At 42.0% G+C, this 17,195-nt stretch overlaps 2 protein-coding genes across 3 annotated transcripts in view; both read right to left on the bottom strand.

The window, feature by feature from the left end:
- RABGAP1 (RAB GTPase activating protein 1) overlaps positions 1-17,195 on the bottom strand; it is a 75,248-nt gene that overhangs the window by 29,238 nt on the left and 28,815 nt on the right. For both annotated transcript variants that reach the window (XM_076355757.1, XM_076355758.1), the window contains one exon: positions 14,411-14,561. In XM_076355757.1, coding sequence (XP_076211872.1) covers positions 14,411-14,561 — 151 coding nt within the window. The remainder of the gene's footprint in view (positions 1-14,410; positions 14,562-17,195) is intronic.
- On the bottom strand, positions 4,899-7,738 carry GPR21 (G protein-coupled receptor 21). The gene is made up of 2 exons (XM_076355287.1): positions 7,672-7,738; positions 4,899-7,232 (listed from the first exon to the last, which is right to left on the bottom strand). The coding sequence occupies exon 2, from the start codon at positions 6,857-6,859 to the stop codon at positions 5,813-5,815; it is 1,047 nt and encodes a 348-aa protein (XP_076211402.1). The 5' UTR covers positions 6,860-7,232; positions 7,672-7,738; the 3' UTR covers positions 4,899-5,812.

Below are 17,195 nucleotides of genomic sequence, written 5' to 3'. Positions count from 1 at the left end.
TCTGCCTTTGCCTATCTGCAGAAAATGTCTTTCAGAGTGGTACCTCTGCAATGCACAGGCAATAAGGGAAGTAATAACTGAGAAGCTTTAAGACCTCAGTGGTGTCCTGAAGTCAGGAGAACACTTCTTTTCTAGTGCAAAATGGGTTGTTTTCACGATGGGGGATTCTCCCATCATCCTAAAGAAGGGGCTGTTTACTTTGCTGGAGACAGTCTGTAAAACCTGATGGCCCAGCAGTCCCAGCAGCTACGACTTACCCCAAGGTCTAACCTGACCTCAGCCATATGTATTCCAAGCCCACACTATTACAAAGTCTCAGGGACCCTGAAGCGAGTAACAGATTTAATATACCTGATCGACCTGAGACCGCAGCCACATACAAACAACAGTATTCATCATATAAAGACTATGAAATATAAGAAAACGCCTGTGTCAACCACACTCTCTAGAGCTCTGAATTTCAGCAATAAGAATGGAAAGAGAAGAGCAGAAAATGGATTGAAAGACACAAGCAGGCTGAGACAGCAGGGAGGAAGCACTGCATTCAACCAGCAGAACAAATGGACTCGGCTTGGGCATTTCCCCGCCGCTGTTATGCCCCAGCCTCTCCCCTCCTGGAAGCCTCAACAGAACAACCCCGGGGTTTGCAAAGTGTCCATTCCTTTAAGTTGCGTAAGGGAAGACAGCTATTCTTCCCCCATTTAAGTTTAAAAGCCATGGAGGGCTTTACACCTCTTGGATCTCAGCAGAACATCAGTTACAAACATGTGCTTTGCCAACTTCAGATAGTGTTGGTAGTGAGGTAAAAATGCAAGTTTATCTTGAATGACACCACAGAAAGGATGTGCCGTTGTATTCTGCAAAGTCATAGAAGGAAGAAAAAGGTTTCTACACTAAACAACAAAATAAGGACCAGGTCAGGCAAACGTTTTAGCAGGTGCTTCAAGTACCCAGAACCAAAAATATGTTAAAACAACAACAAAACCCTCCAAAACCTCCACCTCCTCTTATTAAAATTACCTACAATAGATGAATCAAGTAATTGGAAAAATTTTAAATGGGCCTTTTGTTTGTAATGTCTAAAGGTAGGCTCCTATGCTCGGATATTAGTTCCTATAGAAATATGTTTTTTAAAGCATCGACCTGAATTAGGAGTAGAAGTTCTGTCAACTTCAAACCCTGATGTGGACTAAGACGAGACTGAAATGTTTCAGACTTCCTGACTCATGAAGGTTCGGTACATCTGTTATCATCACAGCACTTGGTAATACCACAATATAGAAAAATCTGCTTATTAAATTTGCACACTGAATGTTTCCATCTCACATCACATATATGCCTTGGAAGCGTCTTTTTCAGAACAGACAAACTGCTGAAATTTAGGAGTTCTTACAGGTAAAACCTTTATATGAGCAGGAAAGGAACAATGCCATAGAGATGCAGCACGAGACTGAAATTTGAAAATTCTCATTCAAGTCTCTGCTGTAAGAAAGACTCTTCACGCAACCTCGTGCTACTCTTGAGATTCTCTGTGCCTCGGTACTTTGTACCCCATTCTCAAAGATTTGTGACAAATATTCAGGATTGCCCCTTGGCACTCTGACACTGAGCCGCGTCAGAATGCCAACTAGTAGAAACAAATTTCTGAGTGATAAGAAGCTTAAAAACAAGTACAAAACCCCTAATAGCAAATAAAGACTGTAGAAACTAGTAACATTTAATTAAAAAAACCTAACCATAACAGCAAAACTTGTGTTTCACACAAGAGATAACTGTTGAGTTAAAAAATACTGTCACTTGATTGGAGATTATAAAAAAAAAAAAATAGTATTTCACAGATTTTCTGCCAACCTATTTGGAAAATGACAATATAATCACAACCTAAACTTCCAGTAAACTCAAAAAAAAAAAAAAAACCAACCACAAAACCAAGAGTTATAGATGAAGCAAATTATCACCTTCTGAGAAGTTGTGCATATAGAAATCCTTTCCATGGTACTAAAAAAAAATGCCACTGAATTGCATCCTGCAAATTCAACCTTCTAGCAGCTTAATTTGAAAGTGAGACAGATAACCCTAATTAAAAAAAAAAAAAAAATTATAGTCTGAGATCGAACTTCAAATTTAGTTCATTTAATCATATCACAACACCCAATTTTTATGAAGATGTAATATGATTTCTGTATTCTCCTTGGGGTGGCATTCATCTGTGCTACGGTCTTGATACCAATTTCTAAAGCACCAGGCACACTCGGATACAAATATAGCCAAGAAAGGATTAGTTTCATACGTACAGTGATGAAAGTGATCCAACTGGAAAGTTTGCTGCCTAACAACTCATAGCACAGATTGTGATGAAAAGGACTACTGTGCCTCATGTTAACTGTATGACAAAGGATGTTAGATGGACTGCTGAGCAAACAAGGTAGTATATTTCAAAATTATTTCTTCCACAGTTGGCACAGTGAACAAGATTCACGCCCATGCAATCTCACTGAAGACAACAGACTCAAATGTTATGAATATTTAAAACATCTAATCACATACAAACCTAGATCAACATTAAATTAAGTTAGGAAAAAAAAAGTAATTTAAATTAAAAAAAAATCAATAAATTAACACGGACAAAAATAGAAATATTTGACACTAAAACTAAACTACTGAGGCAACATTTAAAAGTGTCTGTAAAAACACTGGATGAAACTTGAACGCATTGATTGGCTGCAACTCCTCTCCATCCTCATCTTTTGGAGTCTTCCAGATTCTGATTTTCACCTCTCACGGAAATCATCTGAGCTGATGAAGACTTTCAGATGAGTAAGGCAACTGAACACAAGCCTGGCTGTTAGGAATGTTATAGCTGAACCTTAGCTGCAAAGCAACAGCTGCAAGCATGCATCTGCATCCGTAACAACCACTACACTTTAAGTACAGTTCTAGGCTTATAGCTGAAGTAGCAACTGCTTCACCTTGAGTTAAATCTTTATGCCATGATTTAGACCCCTTACCGCTTTTTTAAATTTTCCATATTCTTAAAAACTAGCATACAATGCTCCTATTTAAACCCTCTACTCATGCCATGAAAAAAAAGCAACAATCTTTGCTCTCCAGCTTCCACTTAAACCTGAAACTACCATTTTTAGGCCCTAGCAGATTCTTTTCTATTAAATTTAATCAAATGCTATTTTAGTGATAGATTGCATCAATTCAAAGACTTGGTAAGGTGAAGAGTCAGAGAAAAGCTATTAGGAGTTTACCTGAGAGGCTGTTCCAAAAATACCCCCCATACATGCTTTGATATTAGTGACTAAAGCCCTTAAATGGTTCCCCAAAGCCCACCTTTGCCATAATACCTACAAAACACTTGAGAACAATTAGCCAGCTGATGTGCTGTGAGCTTATTATACCATTTATAAATGACTCACACCCTTACGCTTCGGCTCCCCCCACGGCTGTCTCTGTCTCCAACCAAAATTCAGACTGCAAGAGCTCTGCAGAACAAATCAGCTCTATCGTGTCTGTGCAAGGATCACAGCGTAAGCCCTGGCTCTAGACGCTGCCTTATTACAAAAGATAACAAGAAGTGTCGTCGTGAAGGCATCAGGGTTTAGACCACCTTTGTTCTTAAATCAGATGAACTAAGGAGGAAGTTTATCTTGAGAGGTTTGGACTACTGACGAAATACGTTGAAAGCAGACCAAGATATGACTTAAACGTGCTTTGTAACGGGGCTCTCAAACCAAAACTAGGCAGCAATAGTAGAGGGTTCTGCCCCATCCTCCCCAGGAACAGGTACACACACATACCCGTAAGAGGAACTCAAGCCCATCAGCAATGAGCACTGACAAGTACAAGCCATGCCAGGAGTGCTTCACCCCGCTGCTCTCTCTTTTCTTCAGTTTCCTCACTGGCAGCCTCACAAGGCTGCACTGGAGTAAATGTGGATGGGCAGCAAGCAGGACGGTCTGTAGCAACTGCTGCATGTGCAAACACAGGACAGAGACACAAACTGTTATCCTCCAGGGCAAAGCACAGAAGACGAGAGGCCGGGGCTCGCAGCAGACCAGAGAGGACAGTATGTGTATGCTTGTGGGAGGGACAGGGTAGAGTACTAAAGAGGATGATCTTGATATATAACAACAGTAGACCTGAAACCATTTATCAAAAATACGGAGTCTTCCCTTTGGCCAAGAGAATTACCCCAACTCTAAAAAAATCAAATTACTTTTCCCTAATATTTTTTCCTTCCCACTATGACTAACAAAGAGTACACAGCAACTGTAACACACGAGCTCACAGAACTCCCCAGGCTCACAGCAGTCCAATGCACCGACTGGAAGCACAACGAAGGAAGCGAACTGCGGACAGTCACGGTATATAACCTGCTCTCAGACCAGAGGCGTGGCAGGGGGATATACCTGTACCAGGGATAGGGTGAGGTAAGACGATGCAGACTGTAATCCATTATTACAGGAATACATGGTCCGCTTTCATTTTCCAATATGGCATCAGTAAAAAGACAAGGATATTCTTTAGGAAAACGAATCGATTTGAGGGCCATACTGCCTTCTTAACAGCATTACAGTACTCAAAAATATTTAATCTAAGCTAGCTTGAAAAAGCTGTGGTCAATGAGATTTTGTTTCTCAGATACTGACTTTTTTTGACCAGTTAGATATGTGTTTGCCAACAGGATTTAGCTCCTGCTATATTCGAACCATCTTTAATCCCATGAAGGCTAAAGAAAAATGTCTCTGATTTAGCTCTGTGCACTTATGAATAACTCAAATACTACAGTTAAATTTACAACATAGTTCCCTTAGCTGTTTAGAAGACAATTGTTTTCTTTCCTTTCCCCTTAAGTTCTAGTATGTAAAATATCAGAAGAATTTAGATTTTTTTAAAAAAAAAAAAGGACATGTTATTTTTAAAGTTGTTCTTGAGAAAATTTCCACATACAAAACCGTGGCATTTCTCCACTGGTTTGAGAATAATTTTCACACGTTGGCATCATCCTTGAGTGGCTGCCACAACTCTGGTATCATAAAGCGACATGTATTTTCTCTTAGCTTATCAAAACACATTTTATTTAACTGCTAAATTTGGTCTGATCCAAGTTTTTCTTCTTACTTCACAACAAACAGGAAAAGGCAGATGCCGTACTCTGATCGCATACATGCATCCTACCAGAGAAACGGGGCACGGAAGCCAGTCAGTCCTCCTAAGCGTACGACTGTTCAGATCACATCGCTGCACTCATGGCTCAATAAGACTTTAAGTTCACACTAAAATGTTCACATTGTTCGCTACTGTTCTAGAAGTCCTGTCTAGGTAGCACTGAAAAACAAATTGTTTGGCCCCTTCTGTTATGATGCTGGAACATTGTGTCAATATACTTTGGCATATATTAAAAAAATCCCTGTAATATACCATATACTGTGACATTTCCACTTCAGATCTATCATTTACATGTGAAGCACGAATCTCGAAAGAACCTAGTAAAGCTGTAAGAAAGACTACATTTTGCCGAAGCTCTCAGACACCCACTCCATTCAGTCACACCAGCTGGAGAGGTAAGTGTCAAGATACAGCTTTATTCTTAAAAATTAATATGGAGGTGAAACTCCACAGCCCTCCTCCACAGCAATAATTTTTTAAAGTGAAATCACAATGATATGTGCTCCTGATTCTTCTATGTCAGCAGCATTTCTCAGAAACCTTTTTGCAAATCTGGACATCTTAAAATCATATTTAACTTATTTTGCAATTTACAGAATCGTCCCTGCACTTCCCAGTCCAGCTGATAGGCGTCTTAGACATGACATCCATTGGAAGATCTTTTGCTCCTAGAGGTAGAGGAGTCCTTAGCTACCCTCTGTCTAGCGCAAGAGGCACAAATAGCCCCCGAGAGACGCTTAAGCCCCTTCTGAAAGACACTGTTGGAGAGACTGTAAATGACACAGTTGCAGAAACTGTTGCTAATTGCAAGCCAAGTGGTCAAGAAGGATGCAATGCGGTTACTATAGACATTGGAGCTCTCCAGCAGAAAATAGATTATGTAGGGCAACCAGAGGATGTAGAAGACACTGGTGATGCGGAAAAGAACCATGGCATAGCGCTTGTCCGGGCAGGGCTGTGCCTCCCCAGCCTCCCCATCCTGAGAGCTGAAGCGCACTCGCCTCTCGTTGATCTCCTTGGTGTGCTGCTGGCAGATGCGGAAGATGTTGAAGTAAGTGAAGCAGACGATGAAAGCAGCCGGGGCATAGAGCATCACCACAATGAAGAGGGTAAAATAGGGATCGGTGTTCCAGGAATTGGCACACCACTGAAACACATCCCCGTGATATCCAGGCTTTCCCCAGCGAAAGGACGGTAAGAAGACGAGGCAGGAGTACAGCCAAATGATCAGTATGCAGATTCGAAGTCTCCATGGGGTAACCAGCGTGTTGTAGGTCAGCGGCTTTGTGATGGCAATGTATCTGTCAATACTAATGCATGCCAAAGAGGCCATGGAGACGCTCTTCAGCACTGATACCACATAACCAAAAATTTGGCAAACCAAGGACTCACTTAAAACAATAGGATAGTGCAGCAGAGACAAAGAAGGCACCAGACAGCTCACGCCCACCAGGAGGTCAGCATACGCCATAGTCTGGATGAAGTAGCTGGTGGTGTGGTGGTTCAGCAGAGGTGCACAGTGAAAGACAAATATCACAATAATGTTGCCTGAAATAATCAGCACCATGAGGAACACAATAATAACCACTTCCAGGAGGCAAAAATTGATGGTCTCCAAATAGCTAATGGCCAGGAGACAGAACGGCCGGCCACTCTGGTTGCCAACCAAAGAGGAGTTCATCTTGAGCGCTGCAGTGATCTCTTTACTTCATGCTCCTGCCTGCTGCCTGCAGCCACTCCAAGCAGCTGCTGTCATTGCGGCTGGTGCTGTGTGTGTAGCAATGTCAAAACCGGAGCTCCAGTCCCCAGGGCTGCTCCAGATGCTGCTGCTGTGCATTGTCTGCAGCACAATTCCCCTTTAAATCCGGCTCCCCGCCGCTACTGGTGCACCGGGACCCAACAGCAGTCATGTCAGCAACTTCACACACACACACACGGGAGAGGGCTGATTTTAAAGCCCTCCCGGGTGGGCTGCCTCGCCGAGGAGGGATGAGGGGTTGGGGGAAGAGGGAGATGGAACCTTCACCGAGTCAGGACGAGAGTCCTCCCAAAGGCTGACAGAAGAGAAGGGAAAGTGTTTTACAGAACCGCCTCTCCCCCCGCGCTACCACCTCCATCGCCACCCCTCTTTCCCCACGCCCTGCTACGGCGCTTCCCTGCCGCCGTCTGCCCCCGCTCCCTGCCAGGCTCCCGCTGCGCCTCCTTCCCCCCGTCCCCTCCCCACGCCCTCGGCCCGGGGCTCCGGGCTCCGGCCGGAGGGCAGCGCGGGGAGGCTCTCCGTGCGAAGCAGCCTCCCCAAAATTCCTGCCGCCGGCCATCCAGGCGGAGGGATGCGCGGCGGGGAAGGGGTCCAGCCCTTCTCTCCTGGCTCCATTTTGCACGACGCTTTTGTTCGCCGCCTCTCCCGGACCGCGCCGCTCCGGCCCCCGCCGCCGCCCAGCCGCCCCCCGCCCGGCCCGGGGCGCAGCCCTGCCCCGCCGCCCCGGCCCCTACCTGCCGCAGGGGAACAAAAGCCCGGGAGCATCCTCGGCCGAGCGCCGGCACGGGCGGCGTGTGCTCCGGCCGCGGCGATGCGGAGCCGGGGGGAGGGGACGGCGGGGAGGAAGGGGAGGGAGGCGGGCAGGAGCGCGGAGGAGGGCGCGGCGCCGGCGGGGACCCGGCGGGGAGCGGGGCCGCAGCCCCCCGGCCGCTCCCCCGGCCCGCCCCAGCTCCGGGCCCGGGAAAGGGGAGCCTGGCGGCGCCGGCCGCCGCTGCCCGCCCCGCTCCGCCGGCCGCAGCCTCGGAAATGCGGGTTTCCACTCAAAACGCGCTCGGCAAACCGATTTCACGAGTGGCCGATGGCGGCGGGTGCCTCACCCGGCGCGACCCCACAGCCTCCGGGAAAACAAGCGGCTCCCCCGTGCTGCACGCTGGACAGTGGCGGCGGCAGCAGGCTCTTCCCTTGCACACCCTGGCCCTGCAGACAGACATACACCCACGCCCTGGTCCTGCAGACAGACAGACACCCACCGCACACCCCTGCTCCTCCTCTCAGCGCCTCTCTGCACGGCAAATGACAGCTGTCCAAGCAAGGACGTGAATTCAAACGTTTAGTCGTAATTTAAGGCTTTTCCATCCGAGCCCTCTTGGGGAAATGCTTATTCTGGAATAAACGTGTCTTTCCTAGGTGTAGTTTGTGTTGCTTAGGAGACACCTGAAGCCAAGGGCAAAGCTGAGAACTGTGTCCCACCAGTAATCCAGATGTTGCTCCAGGTAGGGAAGCACCTCCTGCATATGTACACACAAAACCCAAAGGCGTCGCTGTCCCTGACAGTCCCTGAGACAACCTACACCAAACTAGACAAACTAGAAAACCCAAGGACATTCCAGAGAGCAAACACGCAAGAGATTCACAGCATAGCACTTAAACTTGTATTCACACCGTAAGTTAATACCATCACGCATATTTAACCAGAAAAACCTCTTCGATGCATACAAGGCAAAGATGTCATCACAGGACACATATCTCGTTGTTTGTCAAGAGCATTTTAGTCACTTGACATGCTGGAAAACACGTTCCCATGGTATGTGGAAGCTCGCGGATACCAGACTGCTCCACTGCCACGGCTTAGGACAGGCCCATCGGTACAGGAATTGGTCTTTGAACTGATCAAACCAGTAAGAGACTGGAGTGAGGCTCTTCAGCAGCTGAAGTCCTTTTGTCAAAAATGAAAGCATGCAACTGGCATCCTTACGAGTGTAAGTCCACACACTGAATTCAGCTGACACCAACAAACCCAAGGTTTCGGTTAACCTAAGCTAAACGCTGGTTATTCTGTGGGATACCTAATGGAAAAGGAATTGCAGTCAAAGGGATAGATCTCAAAGCAATCACACTGCAATGCTTGGGATTTTAGCTGACCTGTAGGTAGAAGAAAAAAAAAATTTACAATACACTTGTATTGGTCAAAAATCTGGGCCGGACAACAGCATGACTTGGCAGATTTTTAGTTAGTCTTGTGCAAAAGCCTGAAAACAAAAACGTGGTTTTCCTGCCCTATCTTTACCCCAAAAAAGATTCCTTTACTATTGTCCTTAATTTTTGTTATAATTTATGGCATTTCTACTCATGGCAATTGAAGTACTAGAACTGTAGCTAGGAAACATAAACTTTGAATTAAATTTAGGCAAGGGTATTGTGGTTATACAAAAAACAAGCTATGATTGAATTACCGCTGGAGAAACGATCTCCTATCTTTCCAAAGCAGAGAATGATTTACATACCAATTGATTCAAATAGTATTTCTGGATCCTTAGGCATGAATAGACACATTATAAACATCCTTAAGAAAACAACAGACATTGAACTTTAAATATATCTCAGATATATAAAAACAAAGTAGTATTGGAAATGGTGAGACTGACCAAAACAACATCTGGTTGCTGAAATTCAAAACAAAAGATGCACCACCAAATCACAAACTCCTCGATGTTTAGATTTTTCGTACAAGCTTAACTCCTACACAGCTGACAGGTATTACTGTAGAAGCGACAGACCTGTTTTTCCCTTTAACTGACATTCTATTGTTTCTCCAAAGCTGAGAGGAGTAACTCTATTTGAAGTTCATGCCAACTTACTCCTGCTTGCTTAACACACCCCAGTCCAGACCAGCAATATCTCAAGTTAATTCTCTCAAGCACCCCTGCACCAGAAGGCAGACCGAAGTGGCCAACAAAGGGGGTGAATTGCAACCAGAAGGTACCTGGGCTGGAGATAAACCTGCCTGCTACCCCAGCTCTCTGGTCAAGCGCACAACCAGCCTACCGAGAAGAACCACTTCTAAATGACATAAAAACATGTGGTTCAGGTGGCTGAGGTCTGAGAGAGACTGAAAATATTTCTGTGTTGTAGAGACTTCTCCCACTCTATACAGTGACACAATACAACCTCATCTAAGACTCTTAAAAGGTATTCAAGAAATCATTCAAAGTTACAACAAGAACTCCTGGGAAAACTACTGCTTGTAAAAGATAATTAAACTTTTATCACCGCATGATCAAAACTAATCAAACAAGGGATCTAAAGGTTCGGGCACACAGACAGCAAGACTACGTCATACTTCTTATACCGTGATTCACAGATGTACGTTAGGTTTAATTTCAGTTGATCGTACACAATCATGGCCCTTTGTACTCCTGAAAATTAAATGTATTCTTCTTAATTTATATGAACATATGGAAATCTGATTGTGATACAAGTGGAAAATAAATGTTAGCCACCCACAGCTAAAGTACTGTTACATTTTATGCCACTGATGAAGCAACACAGTCAGTAAAATAATGGTAGTGACATTTTAAATTATTTCTTCATTAAAAAATAGTATCATTTGCACCAAGACAGAGGATTATATTTGGTACAACTTTTGTGTACTGTAATCCTCTGCTCATGGAGACAAAAAAGTGGGAAGATGAGAAAATGGGTAGCAAGAGTCCTGCTAGAAGGAAAACTGGAACAAATTCACCTCTTACCAGGCCTAGAATTTCTACCAGAAATGGTGACCCTGGGGTAACGTCCCAGGATACTCCTCCTGCCACTGGATTTTTTTTTTTTTTAATTTGTGCCACAAGATGTCCCTCTCACGTCATAATTTTCTTAATATAGTGTATTTATCTGGTACAACAGTTCATGGTTTTTTCCTTTCGACATTATTTCCTCCCACACAGACCTATATGCAAAAGCTTTTACTTCCTCCTCAATATTGTAAATGTCAGGTTCCTAAAAGTTTGGTATTATGAAGTACGTCTCCATTGAGAGATCGCCACTGATCTGAGAGATTCAGTAGTTGTATTAATCCTTTCTAAAAACCTTGTCTGAAAAGTGGCTATTGTCTATTTTGCTTTGTATCATGATTTTATTTTTTTTTTAACCTATGTGGCTAGCTTTACAAGTTTTCTACTCAGCAATACTTTCCATCCACCTATGACTGTCAAAAACATGAAGTATTTTTCCCTGCAGGTGTCCATTAATGCCTGGAGCAAGTCCCCATGTCTCTTCTCCTACCTTTCAGTGGCTGGAAGCCTGAAGATTAACAGCCATAACCATGGTTGCCAAAGTCCTACCAGGAACAGATGCCTCTCAAAGGGACTGTCTAGATCGTTTTACCTAGAGTTTGCTTTCTGTCCCCAGTAGGGACATGACCTTAATTCATTGGGCTGGCTTTCATCCACACTCCCCACCACAAGCACAGCAATCTGGAGTTGCTAAAAGCTTTATTATTGCACACAGATGGTGTGCAAATTCACTTTGGTTTGTGGAAGCACCAAAATGGTGCACCGCAATAACAAAAGCACAGAGTACAAAAACCCAGCTAATGTTTATCAAAGAAATAAGGAGCAAATAATTAACAAATACTGTTATGATGACTAGAACGCAACAAGCACACCTTGAGGCATGGTTTCAATGCTGCTTTAAATGCACAAGTCAGATTCAAGAAGAGACCTAGACACAGCCTTAACTGGTAGAACACAACAGAAGACATTTCCTTTTCAATCATTCAGTAGCCACACATCAACAATAAGCAAAAACCTATCCTTGCAGCAGTTAATTTGCAAAAGAAAGCAAAACACACAGATTCGCCAAGCACCAGGGGCCAGAACTGCACAGGAAAGCAAACACCAGAAGAAATACTGAGGCGCCTGCATCCAACACCCTGCACACAAGGGGGAAAAAAAAAAATCCCTGAAAGAGGCCAGAAGCTTTTGAAGCAGCTGTCACCACAGATCCTTATTAATTTGGGACTGTGCTGCCACATGGGGTCATGAAAAGCCTGACAGAAATGAAATGCAGCTACAGGAATAGAGGTCAACATTAAGAGAGAAGGGGCACTGGATTATGAGTACTCAAACAGGCTTACTGCATCTCCTACTTGCACTGAAGAGCAAAGGTTTTAACATCAACTCCTTGTGCTTCTGCACTACGCCACAGCAGTTCTTCTCAGATATACCATCTTCAATGCATGGTAATGCAAATAACTGCACGCTTGCCAGAGAAGAATTTGTAATAGTGACATGCAAAACATGGCGAAGCGTTACGGGAACGGTAAAGCAATGTATTATAAGGGACCCTTGCCTTCACATAATTAACAAATTTATTTTTTTTTCTCCAGACATGTTTACTCCTGTGCATTGCTGCGTATTGACTGTAACTGAGCTGCTATTTTCAGAGCAGTAAGAATTAGTCACATTAGAACTACAAAATTGTCAAATAATCTATGAAAGGCATGAAAATAAAAAATGAAAGCCAAAGCGCAATCTAGCATTATTATACTGTTAGCATATACCATATAGGACGGGTCTGCAAACATTATCTTCCTGGGTCTTGAATTCATGTTCTCATCAGCCTCCCAAGCAATCTTTGCCTATTCTCATCTTTAGTACTTCCACACAGCCACTGATAACCTTTTTTGAAATCTTATGCTTCTTCCACTGCCTGCAGATTGAGGAAATCACAGTTCCACTGTGAACCAACCAGATACTTTTGCTCTCAGAGCACCGATCTTTGTCCATTCTACAGAAACAGCCATGGACCATTTTCATGCAATTTACATTTAAGTCACGATAAGGCAAACAGCCTCAACAATGGTCTAATACGGCACTTCATTTTCATTTGTTCGAGCTGGTTATTGTAGCATGCTGGTAGTATACTACAGACCTCATATGACCACAGAGGAGCCTGAAAATGGTCATTCAGTACTCATTGTCTTTCATTGTTTAATTCCTTAATTAGTTTCCATGCTGAATGACCAGTGCAGGTATAGCCAGTCCTTTTGCTGCAGAGCACAGTGCTGGATCAGCCTACTTTCCCTTTTACTTGGACTCTAGAGATGCTTCCAACACATTAGATCCAGGTTATTTCCTTTGTCTCTGCCAAATGTAAACGAGTGGAAAGGTTTCACAGATTTAAAAATGAAGTGTTACACGATTCCTTTCTAGCTCACAAAGACAGTAGCAGTACGTGTCACCAACTGTGCCACAAAGAGATAATCTTTTCCATTCTGATACCAAAACACTGAAACAGAGAAACAAGTGACACTGTCAACTACTCACTAGGCAATTAAAATAACACAACAGGAGTAACTGTGATATACTCCTTGCCAGAGTACTCAACCTCCACATTAGTTGTATGATTTATTCACCATAAAATCCAAGTTATAGTTCTACAATGCACGTACCAATATTAAGGAATTCAGATCAAGTTTCTTCTATATTCAGTAAGTGTGTGAAAGTACTTATGGCAGAACATTTTTAGCTAATCTAACATGATTCATTCAAATCACGTAAGATCCTTGCTGCATGATTCCAGCAGAAACTGAGTTTAATTTCAGAAGCCCTCTTGCCCTCAGAATAAGGTCTTTAATTGCTCCTTGCGAATCTGTACCATCAGAACATAGATATACAAAGGCTGATTCAGTCGCTTTGCTTTTTTAACTGGTGAATAATTAATTTCTGTTATATTCGTACTGAAGTTGCATCATTAATAATTTCTAATATAGTCCTTCTAGACTTGCATGTTTGATGAAAGCAGTAAAATACAATGTATCTATACAGATAATGGTCAAATCCAAATTAACACATTGGTTTTCTGGATAAGGAAGTGACACTTCATTTCATGACCCATTTGTTACTCTAGAACTTTGAGAAACACCAAATGATGTCTGTATACATGATTCTTATTTTCTTTTCCTGTTACTGAGGTCAGCATTCAACATGAGAACTTAAAAAACTGCCGTCTAGTGCAAAAGTGTCCAAAGTGTTCTGGTTTTTCTATCAAAAAAGGCTGCAATTTCAACTAGCATTGGATTTTTAGCATAAATATTAAGACAATACAGCAGAATTCAGCTTTCATTCAGGAAAGCCAAACAAGCAAAGGAAATGAGCTCCCTGAATCTCTGTCAATTATGAAAGCAATTAATAGAATACTAATTTTTGACAAACTAACTTAGAACTCATCTGAGTGAAACAGAAGTAGGACTATTAAAAAGAAAGCACTCCAAGTAGAGATAATGCCACAATCAGCGCTGCATGTTAGGTTTTTTTGCTGGAAGGAGGATTGAATTACACTCGCTAGCTGACACACTATATTCAGATACACCCATGAACCTTTAAGCAAGAGGATACACACTTGGAAGTCTCTGTATTTCCATTCCTTAAGATATGGGGGGAAAAAAGATGGGGGGAAAAAAAAGCATTCTACCTTTGTGATGAGAATTCGGTACTTCTCCACCAGGTGATCGTTATTATGACACCCTGCCAGCAACTGCCACACTTCTCCCCTTAGGGCCTCAGGGACACCACTTCTCACCAACGCTGACAACGTCTTTGGCCTCACGCTCAAATTGAGGTGCCTGGATGTAGGTGAAGGCATTGTTACTATTATCCGAATACAAATAAACAAGTACATGAGCAACAACTGATGTGTAACATCAAACATGTCAAATGACGGGAAATTCAAGACAGTCCATACATTGCCAGAGTAAGTGAAATTCAAGTTATGAAATAAAACAGATTTGGAGAAGCTCTTTCCAAACCACTTCCTTGATTCCTATTAAATTTAAATATAATATAGACATATGTTATAAAACACTCAACGAACCAAAACTCTCCAGCAAAACTAGAACTGGAGGACAGATACCACACTGTGTAAGATTCCAAGCTCACACTACACCAAAATAAGAATTCGTTTGCAGAAGCATATACTGCTCTCTAGACTTCCTACACCCAAGCAGGCAGGTAACCTTCCAGGTGAGGGAGGGAGAGAAGGCAGGCAAACATATAAAAAAAAAATCTCACATGGTTATCTAACTACATCCATGCATTTAAGCAGCTTCCACTGTACAAGCTAGTCCCATCTAAACAGTTTTTTCAAGTGAGACTGGTGACAGCTCATAAATTACAGCACTGTAGGTTGCAGAAACTAAACCTACATATAATTTGTGCAGTTACAGAAAGTTAAGCTGAGCAGTCCATTCGTGGCTTATACATAAAATCCCCAAAAGACACAGAGGCCTTAAATCAAAGAAATTACAATTTTTCTGCAGTTACTAAAAAACAAGGTTCTAGGTAAAATGATTAAGAGGACTGATAGACAAAGCCAGGCAAAAAACCTGAACTTATTGATCACATTATCTTCTTAACAATAAACTGGTATTTAGTAATGTTTGTTAACAGTCTAACAAATATGTGGATGATAATTTTACACAGACTGGGACTCCTTGTTGCCCTTCTCTAGTCTACAGTGTTCCAACACAGTAATCTGGAGACTAGCAATGCGGACATTTAAATCAGCATATAGTGCACGGAACCTAGTACCATAATGTCCTCCTTCACTTTGCTTTCTCTAAACAAAATCAACTATAATAAAAATAATATTTATAGAATAGTTACATTTATATCTATATACATTCATGTCTATAGACTTATATATCATATATTTATAGAGCATTTATTATACCTTTAGAATAAATATATAAATATTTATATAAAATACTTGTTATATACAAAATAATAAAAATCTTTGTAAAGGCCTATAAAACTGCTTTGCCTTAATCTCAGATCAGAATAAGTACAACAGTAATTCCAGTGAATACAGCCATGAACTGTAAGGCTGTAGACTAAAAGCCACACACTACTAGATTCTTCAAAACTATTCTGAAATGAGAAAATTGTGTGACTCAGCAGTTATGAGATATGAGCCAAATATTATTTAGAAATCACAAAATACCAATGCATATTTAATTGCTATACAAATCTAACTACAGGATTCTAAAAAACTAGCATGAAACTACCTGAACTCTGATTTTTATGATTTTCAATCCTCTTATGTTAAAAGCTCAAGGATCATTACTTCCAAATACTCGGTTTTAGTTAAGAAGGAAAGCCCTTTAATACATGTTAAAGTTGTTGCCAGCATCAGCACAGAAGCACTTCATATCCTCTTAGAGCTGCCAAAACATTTTCAATGGGAGTCAGGTGGTTTAATTATCTTTGAGCCCTTGGAAGAATTACCAAAAAAAAAATATCCAAGTTGAAAGAAACTTTCTCACAGCAGCAGATGCATAGAGCTCATCTGTTAAAGATGTTTCTACAAGTCTAGGAGAGGGAGGGAAAAGGGATCATATATCATTTTACCACAGCCTTCCCCTTCTTACAAACGTGTCCATTCCTGACGTCCGCTTTCCTACCAAATTAGCGCAATATATTAATGCAAAACCAAACTGGAAGTAAAAGTACTTACTTATTCAAATAAGTACTAAGTAATTACAGAAAATAAAAAATAATGCTAAATTGTTATCACCTTAATTTAAAGAGAATCCTGGCTAAGAGGTCACATCATCTGAAGTGCCTGACTTATTCTGATCTCTGCTGTCCTGCTCCTTAGATCTAGTATTCTATTCAGATCTTTGAACTGCTGTACACCCTTTGCCCTGCTCCTCAGTAACCTGAGGAAGCAGAAGGCAGCAACAAAAGCCAGAGTCAAAATACAACATATCTGAGCTCAATCTGATGTTGTGCCTGTCATCCCCCCTTTGTGAAAAAAAATACTGAATTTTGCAATAATCGGCATCACTTTCTTAGAACTGCTCAGGCTATTCAAGATGAATAAAAGATCCTTCATGAAAGGAGGACAGGTGTTGCATTAGCAACTTGGCTGTCAAGAAACACTCTTGTAAATTTGCATTTCTAGGAAAAAAACAGAAGAGCTCATGTACTTCCTTCTTGGCAAGCTCTGGAGCCATCTTCCTTTAGATAAGGGAGGAAAAGCATCTTCGCTATCCAAGTACAAATCTCCCATATTCTTAAGCTACAGTTACTAAGATATGACAGCTGCAGGAAAAATTGGCTGTGAACTACATCAGACTTACAAAGAGGAATGGAAGTGATCTATGCAAAATAAAGACAAAGGAAGAGTTGCATTTTCTTTATACTACTTAGTTTAGGTTTTTCTTTAACAAAATTCCAGTGAAACTCACAGATAAGTA

This window comes from Aptenodytes patagonicus, chromosome 18, assembly GCF_965638725.1.
Source record: "Aptenodytes patagonicus chromosome 18, bAptPat1.pri.cur, whole genome shotgun sequence".
Lineage (NCBI taxonomy): Eukaryota > Metazoa > Chordata > Aves > Sphenisciformes > Spheniscidae > Aptenodytes > Aptenodytes patagonicus.
This window is presented reverse-complemented; position numbering and strand designations above follow the sequence as displayed.

Coding starts and splice junctions, on each gene's coding strand:
- GPR21 (XM_076355287.1), bottom strand. CDS start 6,859: ATGAACTCCTCTTTGGTTGGCAACCAGAGTGGCCGGCCGTTCTGTCTC.